Source organism: Plecotus auritus, assembly GCF_963455305.1.
Source record: "Plecotus auritus genome assembly, chromosome: 2".
Classification (NCBI taxonomy): domain Eukaryota; kingdom Metazoa; phylum Chordata; class Mammalia; order Chiroptera; family Vespertilionidae; genus Plecotus; species Plecotus auritus.
In genome coordinates this window covers 4,001,761-4,024,238 of record NC_137771.1, presented here as the reverse complement: position 1 = coordinate 4,024,238, position 22,478 = coordinate 4,001,761, and the positions used below count along the sequence as shown (strand labels likewise).

At 49.4% G+C, this 22,478-nt stretch overlaps 3 protein-coding genes across 33 annotated transcripts in view; all 3 read right to left on the bottom strand.

Moving 5' to 3' along the window:
• The window catches only part of PER3 (period circadian regulator 3), a 46,318-nt gene extending 41,628 nt beyond the window's left edge, over nucleotides 1–4,690 (bottom strand). For 7 of the 11 annotated variants that reach the window (XM_080655150.1, XM_080655156.1, XM_080655151.1 and 4 more), the window contains exons 1-5: nucleotides 4,556–4,680; nucleotides 3,890–4,230; nucleotides 3,323–3,468; nucleotides 2,165–2,280; nucleotides 799–1,000 (exon numbers count right to left, since the gene is read on the bottom strand). In XM_080655150.1, the coding sequence (XP_080511276.1) occupies nucleotides 799–1,000; nucleotides 2,165–2,280; nucleotides 3,323–3,468; nucleotides 3,890–4,068 (643 nt within the window). In that variant the 5' untranslated portion in view covers nucleotides 4,069–4,230; nucleotides 4,556–4,680. Of the gene's footprint in view, nucleotides 1–798; nucleotides 1,001–1,794; nucleotides 1,841–2,164; nucleotides 2,281–3,322; nucleotides 3,469–3,889; nucleotides 4,231–4,555 lie in introns of those variants that run through there. The other 4 variants (XM_080655153.1, XM_080655157.1, XM_080655160.1 and 1 more) reach the window with 3 other exon arrangements.
• A 2,977-nt stretch (nucleotides 4,691–7,667) lies between these two features.
• Nucleotides 7,668–16,674, bottom strand: VAMP3 (vesicle associated membrane protein 3; the record flags this gene model as incomplete). 2 transcript variants are annotated; one of them, XM_080655121.1, is made up of 5 exons in its annotated part: nucleotides 7,668–9,434; nucleotides 10,157–10,208; nucleotides 11,053–11,211; nucleotides 14,998–15,076; nucleotides 16,564–16,674. In XM_080655121.1, coding segments are annotated over 5 exons (312 nt in total). In that variant the 3' UTR covers nucleotides 7,668–9,414. The 2 variants fall into 2 exon arrangements, with proteins under 2 accessions (XP_080511247.1, XP_080511246.1); XM_080655120.1 differs by lacking the exon at nucleotides 16,564–16,674 and having other exon boundaries at nucleotides 14,998–15,126.
• A 1,965-nt stretch (nucleotides 16,675–18,639) lies between these two features.
• The window catches only part of CAMTA1 (calmodulin binding transcription activator 1), a 701,446-nt gene continuing 697,607 nt past the window's right edge, over nucleotides 18,640–22,478 (bottom strand). For all 20 annotated transcript variants that reach the window (XM_080656710.1, XM_080656721.1, XM_080656725.1 and 17 more), the window contains one exon: nucleotides 18,640–21,918. In XM_080656710.1, the coding sequence (XP_080512836.1) occupies nucleotides 21,886–21,918 (33 nt within the window). In that variant the 3' untranslated portion in view covers nucleotides 18,640–21,885. The remainder of the gene's footprint in view (nucleotides 21,919–22,478) is intronic.

The window sequence follows — 22,478 nt, the reverse complement described above, 5'->3', positions numbered from 1 at the left end:
GATGGGGCGACGGCCTGGACCTGGAAAGAGAAGCCAGGAGGCTTCTGCCCTGGACCAAGCTCTGGGTTAAAAACCAGAAGGAACACGAGCTTCATTCGCAGGAGGAGAGAGAGGCTCAGAGACGCTCACAGCAGCGTGAGCGTGCCGAGCCCCACGGCCGTGCACCAAGAGAGGGTAAACGCGGGCAGCTCTGTCCATGTGTTTTTCTACAAGAAGCTGGACTCACAGAGAAGGACGATCTACACTGAGCTCTTTAGGAGACCCTGTGCAGAGGCGAAGTGGGAGGGAGACGAAAGCAGAAACGATGGGGTACAGCCCACACAGGACCGACTCACGACAAACGGTAAGCAGGCCTCCCAGGTCAGAAGGAAAAGGAATGAGATCCAGGAACTTTTACGGACAAGAAAACGGGAGAGAAAGCGAACCGTCAGAAGCTTCTCTCCAAGCAAAGCTCACGCATCATGCAGTCAGCGTCAGAGGAAGAACATTTAATTCCATTCCCTTCACAGAAACAGAGCCTTTATCCAGGTCACCTGCTATGCGGCATGCGCCCATCAAGCTGAGTCATGACTTACACTCTATGAAATCAACGGGACTACAGGAAGCAAATTTACTGCATCTTTATGTTTTTAGAAGCATTTAAAGTGTTATTTTCATCACACGCTGCTTTTTAAGATAAAGAAATAAGAAAAGCCGTTCCGTCTGCCTGTCCTGAATGCTGCGGGGGTTTCTGTGCTGCCTCGGGGAGCAGGCGGTGGGGTGGGGATGGGGGAGGGCATGTACATACGGGCCCGTTACCTCTTTGGGTCCAGCTGCTCCAGGCGGGAAGCTGAGCGTGGGCAGTGTGTGTGTAGAACACCCTCACATCCTGAGGGGCAAGCAGTTGGGCGAAGTGCGAGGACTCCAAGGACTCTCTCCGACAGCGGAGGACAGAAGGCGCCTGCTCGGAGACGTGCACCACGCGCCCAGACACCAACGAAAACACGGCCACAAAGGCGTCCTATGAGAACAGGGAAAACAAAGGCAAATACTGAGGTGCTTCCTAGCAATGTGCCCCCAAAAGGTAACTCCCCTAGGTTTCTACCAGGATCAATAGCTTAGGACACACACTTCCTGCAAAGGCGACAGAGCTCCGGACGTGTACTTTTTACAAACTGTCACCGCAAAGCCTTCGGAAGGTTTGATTTCTGGGCCAAGAAACACAGCCGCTCCCTCTCCATGGACGACGCACACCTCCACTGTGCCTACAGCGACTTCGACTCCTCCTGCTCTGCACACTGTGCCTGCACCTGGAGGCTGTCTACTCCTCACCGAAGCACAGTCCAGGCTTCCAGACCAAGCTCCAGTCACCTCAGAGATGTCGTCTTTAACCAGCCTCCTCACATAACAACTGCTTCTCGAACGTGTGACAACGGACAGGCGTCTAACTTAGCTTAATCACCCGCTGTTGCTGCTGCTGCTGGCCTGGCCTGTTTTCCTCCCTCGCTTAATTTTAAAGACCTGCAAGAGGAAATGTGTTCTCACGCTCTCTTTTCTGAAATCTCAACAGCACCTACTATGTGCTATGAACGCATCAGTCAGTAATAGAAGCCCTACGGGGACATTAGGGATAGCTCAGGTCCCGATATTAGAAAATCTTTCCGATACAGTTGTGTTGAGATCTAAACATAAAGGTAAGCAGCCTCCATCCTATCAACAAAGCGCGAGGTAACATTCTGCCGACAGAGATTCAAGAGATACACTGAATGTCTCTTCCAACATTTTATAAAAAATGACAGCATCATCTTGACTCACCTGTGAAATCCAGTTGTTACAACTTGAAGGAGTAGGTATTGGAACTAAGAATGATATAAATAGAAATTAACAATTCGGAGATTAGAATACGACGCAGGACACTACTCTGCAGTGCTATCTCCGTCTTGGAGAGAACTCAGGGATGCTAAGGAGACAGAGGCCCCTCAGGACCCAAGCGAAGCCGAGTGCGCCTGCGTCCCCCGCGAGGGCCGGGGAAGCGACACGGGGCCTCTGGAGCGTTTCTCCTCCTGGAGTTTACCTCCAGCTGTGGTTACTGAGACTCTCGGTTACCCTTTGTTTAGATCTGGATCTAGATCAGGTTGTCAGGAAAAATCACCCGGCTGAGATGGCAAAATGCGTGAATTCTTACTGTGTTTTTGGAGGTGTGCTCTGAAGCCATGGAGGCCAGCTCCTCAAGACTGTACATGGTCACATCTGCTTGAGGTGCTCCATTGGGACTGAGAGTCTGGAAAAACTCACTGCTTGCTAAGAAACACAGGGAAATAAATGGGTAGTCCGGTGAAAACAGCATCTCCAGGAAATCACTCTGACGACTAGTAAAGCGGGCTCGTTTCTCAAGAGGACACCTCCGTGTTTTCCTCGAAATTCACCTGAAATACTGATCGCTGTGCAAACCTAAGATCTTGAGGTTTAGGAATCTTGCATGTTCTAGATGGCACGGAACAGAACACTGAAGGTCCTAAAGAGGGGACTGAACCCCAACATTCCAAATGCACACACAGGGCGTTGCCACGACAGAAGCGTTGCTCCGGCCCTCAGAGCCACGAGTCACATGTGAAGCCCCGTGTCATGTATGAAGCCCCTGAGGTTGGGCTAGAGATCGTGTACTTTACGAAATCCCTTGAGAAGAAACGTCAGAGATCAAAAGGAAGAAGTGTTTGTAATTGCTCCTTGGCAATTTGGTAAATTCCCGGGACACCAGGCGTGCATTTTAAAAGTATGTGTAAGGCAGGGAAAGCGTAAAACTTGTATTCAGCCAAGTGTATCTCCCCCTTAATATCCACAGGAGACAATGCTCCTTCCAAAAGTGAGCCTTCGCAATGTGCTTTGCTAAACTCGACTCTCCTGCAAGAGGCCAGCACAATACTGCACTCAGCTATTACACAAATCGGGTCTCCTGGGATGAAAAGCTAAGGCCCTCCTGGAATTGCTCATCTTACCTAAAACACCATAAAAATCTCAAAACGCGCCCTAACCGGTTTGGCTCAGTGGATAGAGCATCGGCCTGCAGACTGAAGGGTCCCAGGTTCGATTCCGGTCAAGGGTATGTACCTTGGTTGCGGGCACATCCCCAGTAGGAGGTGTGCAGGAGGCAGCTGATCGATGTTTCTCTCTCATTGATGTTTCTATCCCTCTCCCTTCCTCTCTGTAAAAAATCAATTAAAACATATTAAAAAAAAAAAATCTCAAAACGCTGCTGGACAAACGCACTGACAACGCCTCTGGCCCGGCTGCCGTTTCTGCGCAAGCGTGTCCCCAGGACTGCCTTTCTCTCCGGCTCCTTTACCTTGAACGCTGCGCACGCAGCGGAGGGCATAGCTGAGGGCATCCAGGGTGCTCGGTTTACTGTGTCTCTCCGACGGGAAGTGTTTTTTCATTTCTTGGACAACCAGGGTCAGTTCTTCAGAGACTCTGTTTCGGTCTTGCTGTTCACTGTAAGATCAAAATAAACTCCACGCTTTCCATTTCCGTAACAGCCAAACTTTTATTGAACAGCCTATTACATGCCAAGCATCTTTCCAGGTGCTTAGCAAGGATCAAGTCTGAGGTCACCTGTTTGGCAGGTGGGGGAATGCCAGCCACAGAACCTGGGAACCCCCGCCACACATTCCCCCCTCTCCTCCCCCCGCCCCCCCTCCGCTCGGCTAACTCCCTGAGCCACTCTTCATCTACTTCTGTCACTCTTCGGTCATTTACTCGCTTCCCAGAGCATTTCATTGGAGGATCCCTGAGTTGCCCCCCTACACTTGCTCCTAGGGCTTGCTTACAAACAAAGTAAAAAGACTGAGACCTCCAGTCCCCTTTCCCACACACGCGGGCGAGGAAGAACCAACCAACCGGGGTGTCAGATCACCTGCGGCTGCTCTCCAGGTATTTGCTCTGAAGCTGGTATTTCTGGCTCCACCTTTCCCCAGAGTCTTTCCCCAGGGCATGGGGGCCGCTGGCCTGGGCTCCCGCCAGGTGATCGGGTGCGATCCCCCCGGAGCCAGGCGATTCACTGCTGGACACGTGTAGGTCTTCGCAAGCGTCCATCTTCCGCTCGCTCGGCAGTCCGAACCTGTTGCCTGCTTCTTTCTCACTTTGTAACGAGCGACAGAAATTCACTTCTCACTCCGGTCCCTGCCTCTGCATCAGAGAAAACGATGGGCCATCACAAATGGGCGATTACTGATCTCCGCTCACGGGGGGTCCAGCCTGGGGGCGCGGGGGGAAAGAAAAGTGACAAATGTTAAGTGAAACGGGCAATTGGACGCGGGAGACCGGGCTGGGAGCCCTGGAGGGGACCCTCGGCCCGGCGGCCGCAAAGCCTGACTCGGGTTCACCCACTTGCCCACCGCAGCCCTGCAAAGTCGGCGCGCGCCAGGAAGGAGACCCCGGTGAGGCGGGCAACTTTACAAAGTTTCGGGGACCCCAAGTTCCCGGGCGGTGCAGCCCGACCGCGGTCCCAGCCTGAGGGCAGGCTCGGGACAACCTGCGGCCGGCGAGCTGTGAGGCCTCCCGGCCGGACCCCAGCACTCACCCGCCGCCGTCTGCATGGCCGCGCGCGCGCCCCAACGCCGCCGCTCGCCCAGCCCCGCGGGGTCGCGGAGTCCCGAGGCCCGCCGCGTGCCGGGGGCCCCAGGCGCCGCGCCCCCCGCACGCCACGTGACGAAGCTCCGCCCCCTGACTGCGCGATTGGCCGCCGCTGCGGGCTCTGCGGGCCCCCATTGGTCCAGAGGCGGGGCCTGGACTGGGGCGCCCAGGTTACGTAACACGAGGCGAGTGGGCGGGGGCGAAGGGCCCAGAGCGCCTTACGTAACACGGTTGGGCGCAAGGCTGGCCAATCCCGACAGGCTGGCGGGTAAGCAGGCCCGCCCCCCCCCCTCCCGGGAGGAAGACAAGTGTATGTAAAGAGCTCTCCTCTAGAAAAGAGGGTGTGGAGAAGCCCCCTTTAAAGTACCGGCGGCTCCTTTTAGAGTGTGCACCAGCTCATCCGAAAGGGAAGGCACCGTGCAGACCGCACCCCTCGCCAGGGCCTGGCCATCAGAGATCTTCAGGGTTTGTTGGGTGAATGAAAGGAATTGCATAGGAAGGGAACTGTGCCAACTGTTCATGTCATGGGTTGGATAAACCATCTTATTTTTCCAAACGATGGCAGATCTCACGCGCCTCTGAAGCTCTTTCGTCAGACTGCATTCGTACAAATATTTATTGAATGTATATCTGGGTAGGGATGAGTGTGGCCCCTGGGTGGGGAGAGAGCTGTGGCCACTCAGGGAGTCTACATTTTATTGACATAAAACATATGAACAACTCCATCAAGTTCAGAAGGTGGCAAGTGCTGTGCAGAACGTGAAACAAGCTAATGGGATAAGGTGTCACTAGGACAGGCCTGGGGGTGAAGGAGGCAAGAGGCACATTAGCCAGGGGATCCGGGCGGCCTCTCGGAGGTGAAATCGAAACCTGGGTGTGTGAAGCGGGTGGGGAAGGCCCTGCCATAGAGCAAGTTTGCTGGTGAGAAACCAAAGGCAGGATACTTTGCCTGGAGAACAGGGAGGGGGAGGGTGGTGCCAGTTGGGGTCAGAGGTTAGGAAGGCCTCTGACCCCAACCATGTGTTTTTTTAGGTAAAGGGAGGGGCAGAATTTTCACTTGAGCCTGAAGCTAAAATTGCCCTTAGCTCAAAAATCTGCATACCACTGAGACCCATCTTGGTGAGGCTCATTCTGAACCCCCACACTGTTCTATTATGTGTGTAAGTATTGGGAACCATCTTATCTCTTTAGTGAAAGGAACCTTTTGTTAGGTTACAATGACTAACTTCATCTCATGAGCTGTGTTTTGGCTTCAAGCCTGTATCCAGTATTCATGCGGCAAATTCAGCTCTTCCGTTCAATATTTACCTGGCATATCTTTAATTTTATTTTCCCTAAGTCTTTCTAGATTTTTATGTATTAATAGGAATAGCCCATGGACACAGACAATAGTCTGGCAAAGGCCTGGAAGAGGGGGGGGGGGGGGGTTGCAGGGTGGAGGAGATCAATGGGGAAAAAAACAAAAAACAAAACAAAGGGACATCTGAATACTTTCAACAATAAAGATGCATTTTAAATAAAGGGAAATAGCTTATTGAAAAGAGTTTTATGTGAAATAATATAATTGCTCTACACTGTACTTTATATTCTCAACTCCTCTCAAAGAGATGTTAATTGACCCTATGTTCACTTAATGTTAATTGAACCTATGTTCACTGGCTATAGGACTGACTTCCACCACGCCAACCCAGCACTGACTGCCATGGGGGCTGCAGTCAGACCAGGGGTGGGCAAACTTTTTGACTCGAGGGCCACAATGGGTTCTTAAACTGGACCAGAGGGCCGGAACAAAAGCATGGATGGAGTGTTTGTGTGAACTAATATAAATTCAAAGTAAAGGAGTGGAGGGGAGAGCAAGAGAACCGGATAGAACAGCTGGATCCGGCCCGTGGGCCGTAGTTTGCCCACGTCTGAGTCAGACCCTGCTTTTCTCTCTGGGCCTCTGTCCAGGCCTGATTGCAACCCCCTCGGCAGTCAGTGCTGGGTCACTGAGGTGCCTGCAGTGCGGCAGTTAGTGCTGGGTCGCCGTGGCGACCTGGCACTGACTGCAGGACTGACTTCCGGTGTTCAGTCGACTCTGCGGTCATTTTGGACATTACAGACCCTGGCTCTTTATATGTATATATGTATATATGTATATGTATATGTATATGTGTATATATATAGAAGAGGAGGAGGCAGGGGAAATACTTAATGCTGTTTGGTGCATATTGCGTTTGGGAGGCCTATGTCTAACAGGCCAGGAATCAGTAGATTAATGAGTAGAAATATGGGAATAGATGACTGGAGAATAAGTAGACTGGAAAGACAAGTTGGCTGAGGACCCTGCCCCAAGGAACCCTGACATTTACGGGAAGGACAAAGAAAGAGGAGCCCATACATGGTAGATTTTCCTTCAAAATCTTGAAAACGGCACCAAAAGTTCATACAGATTTCATTATAAAAAGGGCCCGAAGAAAAGGCACAGTTCTTCTCCAGGACAACAGTATGTCAGACGAGAAAAGTAGTGCCTGCCTGTCCAAGGCAATGGAAAGTCAACCTCTTCTCTCCCAACAGGACTTCACAGGAACTGACATTTTACGGTGAACATAAGTCTACTACTTCCACCATATTATATTGTTCCCTGGGGCTGTTTATAAGAGACTGTGTTCAAGGGGAAAGATAAGCAGAATCAGAACAGGAACCATGTGTTTGGAAATGTCCCTCACCACCCAAATGATTCCCCCCGTCCCACGAAGGCAGCGATCTGTTGTACCACGGCCAACTCTGCACAGCACCTTTGAAAGACCATATAGTTAAGAAATTCAAAAGCCAAATGCTGAAGAATTCGGTATTCATGAGAAAGCCAGTTCCCCACTCATCTCCTATATTGAAAAGCACTTTGCACAAGAGAGGTAGTTTGCGTCTGTTAACTAGTGGATGGGGGGAAGTTAGAGAACTCAGGGAGGGCTTGGTGTGTAGGGGTTTATAGGGAGAGGCAGGCGCACAGCAAGGAATGCCATTTTTAGGACTCTGACAGGCACAGCTACTCCTCTATAAGCAACACAGGTACCAGGATTATGTTATAAACACTTTATTGATGTCATTACAGTGGGCAAGTTCCCAGCTAAATGCAGACACGAGCGAGGTATTCCTGGGTTAATGCAGGAGCCGGTGGGTTACATGGACTGAGCATAAGGCCAAGGAGAGAGCACCAGAGTTTCAATGTCAGACGCGGCCAGAGACCCGGAGCCGAGGGGGCTAACGTCCCTACACTGACGGCTGCTTCCTTCTCACAGCTGGGCGTGTTCAACTACGTCAGTGCCGTCGGGGAACAGACACCACCGGGATGGACCCCGTGTCCCGGTGGACTCACCTGCTGCTGCTCCGTAAGCCACATGCTAGCACGTGAGCTCCCCAGGACAGCAGGCGGGGTGTAAACCTCTGCTTCTCCCTCCGTGCCTCCTGCCTGTCTTCATTCACACCTGACTTCCCGCCCTGAGCCACACAGCCTGATGCTGGAAGTCTCAACAAGAATCTCTCAGGTGACAACAGCTATTCCCGAGCAGCATCTTGTGCAGACAGTCTAAGTCTATGACAGCGAAGAAAGACCGCCTCCGGTCAGCCATCTGTGGGAAGTCAGCCCCCTGACCAATGCTAACTGAAAGCATAATGCAGGAGACTGAGTTAGGAAGTGGAATACGAATAAAAATAGAAACAATCTCCCAAAAGCTATAGTCTCTGAGGCCTGGGCCAAATAATGACCAGTTCACACATGGTCTTCCTTGAAGGCGACAACATGGTTGCTCACGTGATTCTCAGAAACACACGGGAGCCCACGGCTGCCTTCTGCAATCCGTCTCTAGGTGGGGGATGGTCAGGGTCTAGCTGGAACCTTCTCTAACCCCAGGAAAACACGCTAACTAGGAAGGGGCATTGTGACACCTGCAGGGTTTTAAGGCAAGAAAGGCCTGTCAGGGTGTAGAAGCTTCACAAGCAACGTGACAACTTTAATTGTGAAGCGCACCTGGAGTCCCATTTGTCACTTGTTGGAATTTATCTGTCAGGAGCAGACTCGAGGGCATTTTACTGGGATTGAACTTTTTGGCAAAATAGGAACTTTGGTCATAGCCACAGTTCTATCAAAATGTTTTAAGGAGGTTATTTCTGATTAAAATATTTTTAAAATATGATACAAAACACTAACAGGAAAGTAAACATCTTCGTATCTAATGTAAGAACCACAATTTTTGACCAGCGTCTTATTTTAAACACAGCAAAAGCGTCAGTAGTGCTTATGAACAGTACAGGGTTCTCTCCTAAGGAACCAGAACAGGAGCAAAATAAGGCACAACCTGTGGTTGTCACAGATTTGAGTGAGACAGTAGTGTTCTCTCTGGAAGGCACAGACGGGAGATCTGATTTGCCCAAAGGTCTAAATGTGGTTCTGAAGATAAGGTCACGTGACGAGGATAGCTAACTTGGAAGGAAGTTCCCTAACGGGAATTAAAGGCGATGACTCAGACAACGCTGCTGCTGGGTTATGCACTCTGCAACTCCAGAAGTCTTTCATCAGCCCGTGGGTAAAGTGTAAAGTGGGAAAGGCACTGTGCAAAATGCGGGCTGGCTGACCACACTTCTAGTTTGGAGTGCACGTTAAAAAAAAAAAAAAAAAAAAAAAGGCACATTTCCTAAAAATCAAACTTGACATTAACTAGCGGAGAATCATCGTTGTACATATGACGGGTTGTAAGCTGGGTAAGACGGCAGGCTCTCAGTCCACGTCTTGACGCGTTTCCGGAAGAGCAGGCTGGAGGCTCCGGGTCTTCATGAGGACACACTCCACACTGGGCGGCAGGGAGGCGGAAGAGCAAGGAGACGCAGTTAGGCATCCAGAGCGGACCTCGCCCTCGTCCCCGGGTGAGCAGGGGCACCCGCCCGTTCCTCCGGTGGCTTAGCTCCAGTTTGGGGAGGGCCAGACCAGACTGTCCACAGAAAGGCTCCAAGATGTGTCTGCACTGGGCTAAAACGGCCCCGGGTGTTCCAAAATTGTATCTAGTCTCATTAGCGGTAACAGTAATGATGGGAGAGTGTATTTATTTGTTTATGAAACTATTATTATTATCATCATATGCCAGGGAACACCCCAAGCACTCTTTATACAGTAAGCCGTTCTGGCCTCATAACGAGCATATGAGGTAGGCACGCACCCTTATTACCCCGGTGGACAGATGAGGGCTCTCACGTTCATATAAGGAAACACTTGCCAAAGCCACACAGTGGGATGGCGGGGGAGCTAGGCTGGCCCCTGCTTCTAACTGCCAGACTACACTGCTGCTCACGAAAGGAAATCTGATGGAAATATACTCAGAGAGAAGACTGACCGGCCAGTGGGAATCAGTAATACATTTTCTCCAGTTTCAAAGTGTTGATGATTACATAAAAAACCTCAGACTACAATCATACAACACTCGTGTTTAAAACATTTACCGAAGAGAACGAGACTCTCTGGACTAGACTAGCATGTACATGAAGTCAACAGTTCCGCAGAGCTGAGGACAGAACTCACCGATGATGATGATGATGACGATGACCACAACGCCGATCCCTATGGCCCACATCTGCAACGAAACATGTCCAGGTCACATTCCGAAAAGAGAGGACCTGAGTGAAGGGTGTCATCATCCCAGTCACTGAAAGGCCGGCCAGCTGCACCCCAATGTGAGAGAATGCAGCTTTTAAAGCCTAAGTGTCATGCTCTCAGATCTGCAGGCTCCTTACCTGCTTTTCGTAAGCTCTTCAAATGGTCTGTGGACCCTCAGTAGCACTTGTCTGTGTATATGAGTTTCCCACATTGGGAGGGGCTACTGGGCACAGAATGTATGGGAAAGTATCACTTCCAACCGGGGGGGGGGGGGGAGGGGGAGGGGGCAGGACACAGAGAGATCTGGTGGCCACGCATGTCTTTGACAGTGAGCATGTCTTTGACAGTCATGTAAGACCCGCAGGGGCCCCTGCTCCTGGGGAGCGCTGCTCTTGGCTCTTCTGCCCAGCACACTGCGGCCCCGGACAAGCTCTTTCCCTGCACGGGAGCCGCTCACAGCACCACACGCAGGCGGACCGCCGCCAGCCCTCTCCGGCAGCCTGTGTGCAGGCTCCGCTGGGGGTGGGGCTGGAGGGGCTCCTGTCTGTGATGGATTCTGGGCACTCCCACATGCTGCTGCTTTTTTCCTAAACTTTATTTTTATTGTCTGCATGCCTCCTAAGGTCAGCCACAGAACGTGGAGGTCTCCCGGTTGTGGGGACAGAAAAGGGTGTACAGTCAGTGTTTTAGATTCAGTCAACCCACATTTCCATGGGGAGTCAGACTCACCTCCGAGATTTATGCAAGCCCAGTGTAGGTGGGCTCTGTCAACCCCGAGAAGGCAGGGGGACCTAACGGAAAGACGGACTGGAGAGAATTACCTTGCAGTTCTTCCACCAGTATTTTCTCTTCAGCTTCGCAGCACTTGTTTCAAACTGGGAAGCTCCAGCCTGCAGTGCGTCCGCGCGGTCGTCTAGCTCGGAGAGCTTCTGATCTCTTTCCAGCACCTTGTCCACGTTCACTCTCATGATGTCCACCACCTGAATGCACATGAGCCCCTCAAGTCACACAAAAAGACACGGAAGAACAGACGGCAGCACTTGGCTATTCTGAGCCAAACTTTCCTTAAAAAGGGGGCCAGGCCTCACCGTCCCATGAAAGCAGCACTTAGTAAACTAGGACCAGAAGGGAACTTCCTTACCATGACAAAGCGTATTCATGGGAAACCCCACAACTGACACCCATGCTCAATGGGCAAAACCAGGAGCTGCCCTGGCGGCTGGCTCAGCTGACCGGAGTGTCGTCCTGTCCCACACACTGAAAGGCTGCTGGTTCTATCCTGTTTGGGGCATGTACGGGAGGCAGCCAATCCACGTTTCTCTCTCACAGAGATGTTTCTCTCTCTCTCTCCCCCTTCCGCTCTCTCTCAGGTCAATAAATGTATCTTCGGGTGAGGATAAAACAAACAAAAACAGAAAGCTTTCTCCCTAAGATCAGGGAACAAGACAAGGATGCCCACATTCTCTACTGCTGTTCAACATTGCACTGGAAGTTCTGGCCAGAGCAACTGGGCAAGAAAAAGAAACAAAAGGCATCCAAGTTAAAAAGGAAGAAATAAATGCTCCATGTTTACAGATGATCCCATGTTTAGAAAATCCCAAAATCCACACTAGGGTTATTAACAAACAAATGCAGTGAAGTTTCAGGGTACAATATCAGCATCCATAAATCTGTTTCCATATACTAACAATCAAAAGGAAATTAGTAAAAACAATTCTGTACACAACAGCATCCAAAAGAACAAAATACTCATGGATAAGCCGAGCCAAGCAGGGGAAAACTTGGAGTGAAAACTACAAAACTGCTGAAAAAAGCTGAAGGCCTAACTCAATGGGAAGACGTCCCGAGTTCACAGACTGAAGACTTAATATTGTTAAGAGGACAGTACTTGCCAAAATGATGTGCTTGTGTGCAGAGTCATCACAATCTCTATCAAAATTTCAGTGGTCTTGGCCCTGGCCGGGTAGCTCAGTTAGTGGTCGGCAAACTCATTAGTCAACAGAGCCAAATATCAACAGTACAACGACTGAAATTTCTTTTGAGAGCCAAATTTTTTAAACTTAAACTTCATCTAACGCCACTTCTTCAAAACAGACTCGCCCAGACCGTGGTATTTTGTGGAAGAGCCACACTCAAGGGGCCAAAGAGCCGCATGTAGCTCGTGAGCCGCAGTTTGCCGACCACGGGGTTAGAGCATGATCCAGATATGCCAAGGTTGTGGGTTTGATCCCCGGTCAAGGTACATACAGAAAACAATGAATGCATGGATAAATAGAATGACCAGTTGATGTATCTCTCTCTCTCACTCTCTCTCTCTCTCCCTCCCTTTCCTTTTCTCTCTAAAAACCAATAAATTTAATAAAAAGGCAATGGACTGAAATAGACATTTCTACAAAGAACACATACAAATTGTCAACAAACACAAGAAAAGTTCAACATCACTGGTCATTAAGGAAATGCAAATCAAAGCTACAAGGAGATACTATTTTATACTCACTAGGTGTCTGTAACAACAAAAAAAGGCAAATAACAAGTGTTGGTGAGGATGTGGAGAAACAGGGACCCTTGGATATTGCTAGTGTGCATGTAAAATGGTGCCGCTACTGTGGCAAAGTTTGCTGGTTCCTCAAAGCTAAACATAGAACTACCATATGACCCCGCAACTCCATTCCTAGATACATACCCAAGAGAAATGAAAGCATATGCACACACAGAAACTTGTATGCAAATGTTGATGGCAGCGTTACTGGTAAGAGCCGAGGTGAACAACCAGATGAATGGATAAACAGGGTACACACGTGCAATGGAATAGTTCTCAGCCACAAAAAGGAACAGGGTGCTGTTACAATTTGGATTAGCACCAAAAATACCATACTCAGTGAAAGAAGCCAGACACAAGAGGCCACACCGTGTACGATTCCTTTTTCACGATACATATAGGAGGAGAAAAGTCACAGAAACAGGAAGCCAGGTAGAGTGGGAGAAAACAGCAGAAAGAGGGGACGGGAGTAATTACTAAATGTGTACAAGGTGTTCTGTGGTGATGGCAAAATTGTGAAACTAGACAGAAGTAATGGTTGCATAACACTGCGACTATAGCAAAGAACCACTGAGCTGTACACTGAGCTGTCGGCAAACGCATTAGTAAAACGGTTAATTATGTTGTGTGATTTTCACCTGAATTAAAAAAACAAACAACTCTCCTTAAAATTCCTTTGGTTAAGAAAAAGGACCCAATTTGATTTTGTAAGTAAACAAAAGTTTCATGCAAGATGCAATTAGAATGGGTTTCTTAGCATGAAAACATAAAATTTTCAGAAGTTCATAAAGCCATCATCTTCCTAATATAAGAGTAACAAGCATGTTGACCATACCTTTGCAATGCCCACTAGCCAATCAGGAGTGAGTATGCAAATTAACCCAACAAAGATGGCGAGTTAATTTGCATACACAGGCACTGAGCGGCTGGGAGGCTTGGTTGTCGCCATGGCGACGATGCAAGCATTCAGCACCACCCCAGCCGCTCTGGGCCTCTGGGCAGTGTGGGAAGGTGGAAAGGCGACTCTGGCCAGAGCGAAGGCGCTGCCAGCAGCCAGGGGAAGGACATTCTTGCACGAATCTTCGTGCATTGGGCCTCTAGTATAAAAATGTTACCATATGCTTTAGCAATCCACTGTTAAACCTAGTTTAACGTAAGTTTTACTTTTATATTTTTCTTACATTTATTCGGGTGAATTGGTTAATAAGATCATGTAAGTTTCAAGTGTACATTTCTATGATACATGATCTGTATGTTGCACTGCATGCCCACCACATCTTCCATCACCATGTATGTGGCCCCTGGTTTAACAGAAGTTGAACACTGCTTTCTAAGGCAGCTACATGCAGAAAGACCAAGATACCCTTGTTGGACAATGATGGCTTTTAGGGACATGGAAATAGTAGTTTGAATTTGCCAATCTTCCGTTGTGGGTCTGAAAACAGGGCAGAACGAAGATGCTGTGAGCACCCTCTAACTCAAGAATTCCACAAATGCAGATTTGTTGGGCTAGAGCAGTGGTCGGCAAACTGTGGCTTGCGAGCCACATGCGGCTCGCGAGCCATGGTTTGCTGCTCTGTTGACTGAGTTTGCCGACCACTGGGATAGGGGCTTAATCACAAGGAACAACAACAGTCTGTAATTACTGGAATCGAGAGTCTAGGTCAATGGTCGGCAAACTCATTAGTCAACAGAGCCGCAGTTTGCCGACCACTGGGCTAGAGCAACTTGCTAGCACCTGCTTTCTGCATGTCAATGGGCAACAACTGGAGTTAATTCTAGCGGCCTGCTCAGGCTGAATAATAGAAAGTCAGGCTATTGGAACAGCATTTTGATGAAAATCTGGTCAGAAGGGTTGGTCTTGGCTTGAACAACCTACAGATCTAATTCTGAATATTCGATTACCCTATTTTATAAAGTAGTTATCTTTTTTCCAATTTTTTTTTTTGGTGGCAAAATATACATTATAAAGCAGTTCTTGGAGGAATGCCCTCAGGGAGGGGTATTTGTGTTTCAGGGATGTGACTTGGTCACAGAAAAACAAGCATGAACCAGGAGAATCTGACTTCTGCTTAGATCAGGGCTTCCGGAACAGTAGGGGTCAAAATTATGTTACTTTTATGATACAGTCAAAATTCACTTTACATTCACACTTCTATGACACTCTTTCTAAAGTGTGTTCCCATGTTGATTTAAAATTCATCTTTTCAGCATTTCAGAGCAGTACCTCGTCCACTTGGTTCTGTGTCTGCTGAAGTCTCCGGTTACTGCCAGAGGCAGTTGGGCCTGCAGGCGCACCTGTAGACCTGAAACACGTAAAGGCACGCGCGTCAGTCACGGAGCATTCCAGATACATTTTTGTAAGTACGAAGTCATTCCAGTAATTTCGGAATTAAAGCAGAAAATGAATAACGAACAACGGTTCTAACGACATTTCTTCTAACTCCTCTGGAATTTCCAACATTCATCCACACGTTCAAAGTGACCAGGGTCTAAGTAGAGGTTTAATAGAATCTGCTTTGTATCATTGAAGAACCTGATCCTAAGATAGACAAACTCTACTTTCCAATTTTCTAAGGACTTTTTTTCAAGCCACACATCTACTTAAATGCACTCGGTATCCCTCTGATAGTTACAGAATGCCCTTTTTCCCAGTGTGGTCAATGCAGGCCTTTACAGAAACAAGAAAACAATGCTCCCTCTCTTAAACGTCTCATCAGATGCCTCATTTCTCCCCTGGCAGATCTTCCTTGACCACTCTGGGTTTGAAGACCTTACTGTTTCCCTTACTTTGTTGGTAGCCCTTTGATTTGATTTGATATATATAAAAACGGATCCTAATAGATCACAGGCCCGTGACTCCAGAGGTCCTCCCTGTTCCCAAGACAGCACCTAACAGGTGTCTGGCATTCATCAGCCACTGATTCCAGGAGCCAACAGGCAGTGTTCTCCAGGTGTCACCGAGGCAGCAGACCCCACTCCGCCTCCGCAGAGGTTAGTGTCTGACAGGCATTTGTGGAGGGCCGCGTACGGGTGCATTTTCTCATTTAGTCCTCATAACTCGTTGAGGGGAATACTACTATTATGCCCATGTTATAGATGAGTAAGGTGAGGTTTGGGCAGCCAGCACTAGAAGGAACCGGGAAAGAACGCGTTCCCTTCTCCTCTCTCGGTGAGCCAGGCGCAGGCTGCAGAGGGAACGGGGTTCTGTGACTCTCCACGGTCGCGGAATGTTGCCACAGGAAAGCCCCGCGGGCAAGGACCGCGACAGGAGCAAGTCCCAGAGCCGCCTTCCCGAGTGCACTCCGACCGTGGGCGCCTTGAGACCCGGACGGAGCCCTTCCCCTGCCACTTCCGGCGCCCAGCCCAGCACCAGCCCCGGCAGAGACCACCGCCCCTTTCGGGACCCCGGCAGTAGGGGAGGGGGGGCGTTAGAGGAGGGCACGGGGAAGGGGCGGGGACGGAGGCGGGGCGGGGTGGGCGCTCCTAATCTGGAAAGCCCCCGGCCCCGCCCTGGTCCCTTCCGGGTCCGTCCCTCCCCCACCCCCCCCCAGCCCGAAAGCCGCTGGGCCCTTCGGGGCGGTCGGCGACGCCGCAGGGTCGTTCCGCCCGTCTGCAGCCCGCACTCCCGGGGCCGCCGTCCCACCCAGGCCTCGGAAGCCCCGCACAGGCTCGCACGGCCTCGGCCCGAGTCCGAAAGGCTGCCACCGGGAACCGGGCCAAACGGGGCTCCCAGTCGCGGGCCGCCGCCCCCCGGGACCCGAAGCCGTCCAGTTCGCAAGGCGTCACTCACATTTTGGCGGCGGTGGCGGCGGGCGAGTGTCGACGGAGTGGCGGAGCTGGACCGGAGGCCGGGACCTGGGCGGAGCGGTGGCGGCGCGGGGGCCGATGGCGTCATAGGGCGGGGCCGGATAGGCGGACGGGAGCGCAGGCCGCGGTGGGCGTGTCGGAGGGGGCGGGGCCGGATAGGCGGACGGGAGCGCAGGCCGCGGTGGGCGTGTCGGAGGGGGCGGGGCCGGATAGGCGGACGGGCGCGCAGGCCGCGGTGGGCGAGTCGGAGGGGGCGGGGCCGGATGGGCGGACGGGGCGCACAGGCCGTGGTGAGCGTGTCGGAGGGGGCGGGGCCGGATAGGCGGGCGGGCGCGCAGGCCGCGGTGGGCGAGTCGGAGGGGGCGGGGCCGGATGGGCGGACGGGGCGCGCAGGCCGCGGTGGGCGTGCCGGAGGGGGCGGGGCCGGATAGGCGGACGGGGCGCACAGGCCGCGGTGGGCGTGTCGGAGGGGGCGGGGCCGGATGGGCGGACGGGAGCGCAGGCGGCGGTGGGCGTGTCGGGAGCGGAGCGCTGGGGGCGGGGCCGGATGGGCGGACGGGAGCGCAGGCCGCGGTGGGCGTGTCGGGAGCGGAGCGCTGGGGGCGGGGCCACACAGGGCGCTGGGTAGGCGCTGCGGGCCGGCGTCTGCCCACCGAGTGCGGGTCGGTTAGCGACCACTCCTGTCCCAAGCGCCAGCCGCCCGCCGCCCACGCGGACCCAGGGGGACGTGGTGCATTACGCACAGGAGAGGGACTGCAGGTAAACCAGGTTGGGCCGTTTCTCGGGCGGTGACTACATTGGAGACATCTGTGTGTTCCTGCTCAACTCCCCACATTAACCTAGTAGCCCCGCAGACCCCCCATTTTCCCAAGAAACCTGTTAAAATGAGATATGCATTCCATTTGGGGCATTTATCAGACATTGATTGGTTTGGGTTCGCTGTCTTCGTATTCGTGACACGAATAAATGTTTGTCATTGCACATAAGGGACTGTAGTTTCTACACTTGCATATTCCTGGGCCCCTAGCACAGAACAGGCCTCCAACTTCTGATCCTATGGAGGCGGAGGCACACAGCTGAATGCAGAGGGTTACTTTGCGGTGTTTTCAAGTTGTATCAAAGTATTCCTACCAACATAGACAACTCCTACCTTAAAAACAGACAAAACACTAAGAGGTCATCTGGCAAGTTAGATGAGACACGGAAAATAAACACTAACCTGTCTTCTCCAACTGTAAATGGAACGATTTGAAAAGTGAAATGTTAGTGTACATTAGGATAAAGAAGATAGTGTCACAGAGGAGGTGGGATTTGAGACTTTCCAGGCAAGGGATGAACAAAGGCCACGAACCAAGAAAACAGTGGAAATGGCACAGACCAACCAGAGGGTGCAGGTGGGGGCACAGGTGAAAATAAGATGGAATGAAGACTGGACACAGAAAATGTCCTTTCAATGCAGTGGGCTGCAGAAACCACTGAGGCCTCAGAGCGTGCAATCTGTCTGGCAGTGGCGTTGAGACGGATGAGATGGGGAGGGACCACCAGGGAGGTGAGGCTCTGTGACAGGAGTCAGCTGGACAGTGCCTTTTAATATACGTCAGAAGGTTTTAACGAAAAAGGTAAATTTATTTATTTTTTTATTGATTTCAGAGAGGGAGAGGGAGAGATGGAAACATTAACGATGGGAATCATTCCTCAGCTGCCTCCTGCACGCCCCTTGTGCCCTGACCGGGAATCGAACCATGACCTCCTGGTTCATAGGTCAGGCCTGAAAAAGTAAATTTAGACTGGTGTCTTTATCATTCAAATAACTGCATTCGAATAAGGCAAATGATACATCGAGAGGTGCCTGAGAAGATAGTTGAAAGTGTTCTAGAAACAGTGGATCTACTAAGAAATTTTTCCCATCATGGACATATTTGAAACCATAGAACATTAAATGTCAAAACGTCACATCTGGATCTAAGGAAGTACTTACAGTTATTTCATTTGGTTTGAAACATGCCCATCCAACTTGGATGATTGTCCCAGGTCAAGTTAAAGCAACACACACACATGATATGGGGAAATTTTCTTCATTTTTAATTTACAGCAGAAAGAATATAAAGCATTCAGAAAACATTTTCCATATTTTAAGGGCAATTCAAAACATTTTGCATGGTTCCAGCAGCTGAGTTCTTCAACAGATCCATTGATTCAATGATGCTTTACATGCACAATTACAAAAATAAAACTTACAAAAAAGAAGACATCTAGACTAGTTTTACATGCAAGTCTCAGGGACCCCCCATTGGGCGCCAACTACTGTGTGGAACTGCCATAAGCGACCGTGCAGCCAGAAAGGGGTTCGAGTTAGTGTCTTTATTTCGTTCACACAGTACAGCTGATTTCAAATGGGTAACAAGAATAGCAATGAAATCTTCAGGAGACAGAATAAGATTAGCTATTAATTTTCTTTTTTATAATGAAATCCTACTCCTGGCACTTGGGAATTCAGATTATCCAAGAAAGCTGCGCTTATCTATCATCTTATATTCAAAATTAAGATTCATAACCAAGGAAAAGGGGTCAGAAGTGCTTCGTGTCGGCGGGAGTGTATCGGCACCTCCCCTACGATTCACAGTTGTACTGCTGCTTCCTGTCCCCTCCGTGAGAACCCTCCTGATTCTCCATCAGTCTTCCTCTTCCCGAATCGTCTAACTCACTCAGCGAGTAATGTAGCATGTGGAACATCAACAAAATAAAATGAGTGTGAGGGTTCAAGCAAACCCACTGAGGTCATTACTCTTGTCAAAAGATCAGTTATTTGTACCAGAATAAATGGAATAAACACCTAAGTTCGGCATTAAGATAGGCTATTCTGAGAGCTGGCTTTCACGTTCTATTCCCACTTAGGAATGCAGGTGTGTGTGTGTGTGTGTGTGTGTGTGTGTGTAAATGACTGTGTCCTCCTGCAGGTTAAACGGTGTAAAATAAAAGGGGTCGTGGGGGTGGGGTGGGGGGGACGGCAACAGCTGTAACATAACCCACACATTCAAAATAACAAAATTGAGTCAGCTCAGTTTACAAATGTACAGATGGCTACCAGTTGTGGGGCCGTCACTGTGGTCGAAGCTGATCACGAGCAGTAAGACGTATACTGTACAGTAATTTGAGGTTGGCAGTGAAAGGAAGTAATTAAAAAACAAGTTACAATTATAGAAAAGGCACCAAGAGCACTGACCCCAGTTTCCACCTCGATCCTGTTGTGTCTGCCTTCCTTCTGAAAAGACACCAGTTTAAAAGCTTATTTGTGAGTATTTTTAGGCTTCACAACGAGCCTGGAGTTGTAACTGACAGTTGGCAGCCAGAACCAAGGGAAAAAAAACAACGCCACAAACAACAACAACACACTGTTATTTCAGCTTTACACCAACTGGTCCTGGAACGTGACCTGGGGGTTTTTAAACTGGCATCAGCAGATGCGAACTTGATTCTCCTCGATTTGACGTTAGTAGCTGAATGTTTTAAAAGCATCAGATTTCTTTGGCTCCTCATTCTGTGAAAATAGTCATACGCCGTGACATCCCTACAAGACCAGTCTGCATCTTTTAAAGTTTTCGTTATTTCTTTTGTGTGCATTTTTTTTTATTACATTTTCTGATTTCCAGCAGGAGATATGAAAACGTGAGACATTTTTTCTACCTTTCGTACTATTTTTTTTGTCAGGGTTCGGTCGTCCTAAGTATTCTTTGTTGGAGCGAGTGGATGGTAGTAAGCTGTTTACGGATTCATCTTATGATTATCTGTTTAGCAAAAGGAACTTAATTTTCTTAAGCAAGATTAGCATTCACATTACTTGGCACCATTGGCAAAAATTTTTTTTTAAATAAAATAAAATAAACTCCTGATAGCCAAAATTAAATGTAAACATATCCTTTTTTTAAGTAATGTTACTCTGCCTTTTCTCCTAAGTCTAAATACAGTAGCTCTTTTTTTATTTTTTGCAGTTTAGTCATGCTGTAGCAAAATGTTCTTCTAAAGAACATTTAAAATAAAGTACTCTTATAGTGAAATAAAGTTTTTTTTTTGTTTCATTTTACAGACCATAGCCACTAATGCTTTGCTTTTGTTCATTTCTTTTTTCTTGATTTCATGCACATATCTCTTTGTTTTAATATATACAATATATACAAACAATACATCCACATTTTTCTTGCTCATTCAGACAAAACTATACAAATAATTTTATCTTGCCATGTTATTGACCTTTGTGAATAAAATATTTAGCAATTAATATAATCCCTTTCAAATATTTCTCACTTTCCATCTCTACCTTCTATATATACACAGAAACTGCTCCGTTTGGATGAGATATAGCCAAAAATATGGAATTTACTGGCCAGAACGCAGCACCACGCTGATCTTTTAGGTGGCAAATGTCCAGGCAAGGTTTATGATTCCTCAGAATGACTACACTTCCCAGGGTTACTGGAGAAAGCTACATGCTTTACCGATTCTCTGAGTAACCCTCATTGCACATGAAAGTAAGGCAAAAAAATTAAAGTGCTGAACATGAGAGAAGGGATACGATGATTCCGCGCAGGTTCTTGGGAGGGGGTGGGGACAAGAAAATAACTCTTAACGCTGGAAGCGGTTTCTCCTTATTTCCCATGCATTACCCGTTTGCCACGCCCGCCCCTCTGCAAATTTCCACAAGACATTAAAAACCTGCAGATTTTTTTAAAAGTTGCATTAAGTGTGCTGTAGAGGTCAAAACAAGAACAAACGTAACAGTGAAGGAAATGAGAACGCACGGACGCAATAAAGATTGGGATGATCGAAGCCCTCCGCTGACAACGAATCCCGAAGATTCAGCTTCTCGGAAGTAACTGGCAGGTGCGGGAACAGCGTTCTCTTGTTGCCAGTGCATCCCACCGCTTCTTCCCTGTATTTTTGGTATAAGTATTTGTACAGTTCCACGCGATGTTTGAGTACAGCCCTATGTGAGCAGGAAAGCGCTGCTTCCCCGGAGGGAGCCTCTCCCTTCCTCGCGGCGTCTGGTTTTCCCGCGATCCAACAGAAGACTGAGTTCCATGATGTCTTGCTGATTAAATTAAAAGTTGTCCATGAAAGTGCAAATGCAATGAACAAAACATTCCTGTTAAAATCCTGCAGCTGATCTCTCCAAAACTGCAGAGGGATTGTGTGTGTGTGTGTGTGCGCGCGCGCTTGTGTGTGTGTGTGTGCATGTCTCTGCTAAAAACAGAAATGAAAACAGTCTGGAAAGCAATGTCACATTGCTAAGGGATGCTGCTGTATGTCTTCAAGTTCCTTGGCCTTTCTCAATTCTTTCACTCTGCAAGAGAAACACAACAAAACACCAGGTGATAACTACAGGGTGAAACTGACCGAATCCAGGAAGGGGATTCCCATTCCCGCTAAAGTAAAAAAAAAAAAAAAAAAAAAAAAAAAAAGACGAAGAAGAAAAAGGAAAAAGACCATTTGAGGATTGGGGGCAAAAGAAACCCCTGTTTACCTGCTGGGGGACATACTCCAGAGCAGTGGTCGGCAAACTCATTCGTCAACAGAGCGGCAAACCGCGGCTCGCAAGCCGCATGTGGCTCGCGAGCCGCAGTTTGCCGACCACTGCTCCAGAGGAAGGCAGGGCCCTTCCTGAACCCTGGCTCTGATGCCATCTGCTCCCAACACAAAGCAGAACCGAAACCTTCTTCACGAATCAAGCGCAACAGTAACGTGTGCGCCTTAGACACCGTTAACTGTTCCAGCAGCTTTGTCCTCAGCCCGGTGGACACCATCAGCGCCCTGCAGTTCCTGTAGTTCTAGGAGATGCAAGTGAGGGTGTGCACACGCCTTCACGCAGGTGCTGCCTGCCTAGGGGACGCGCTGCCTTTGTGC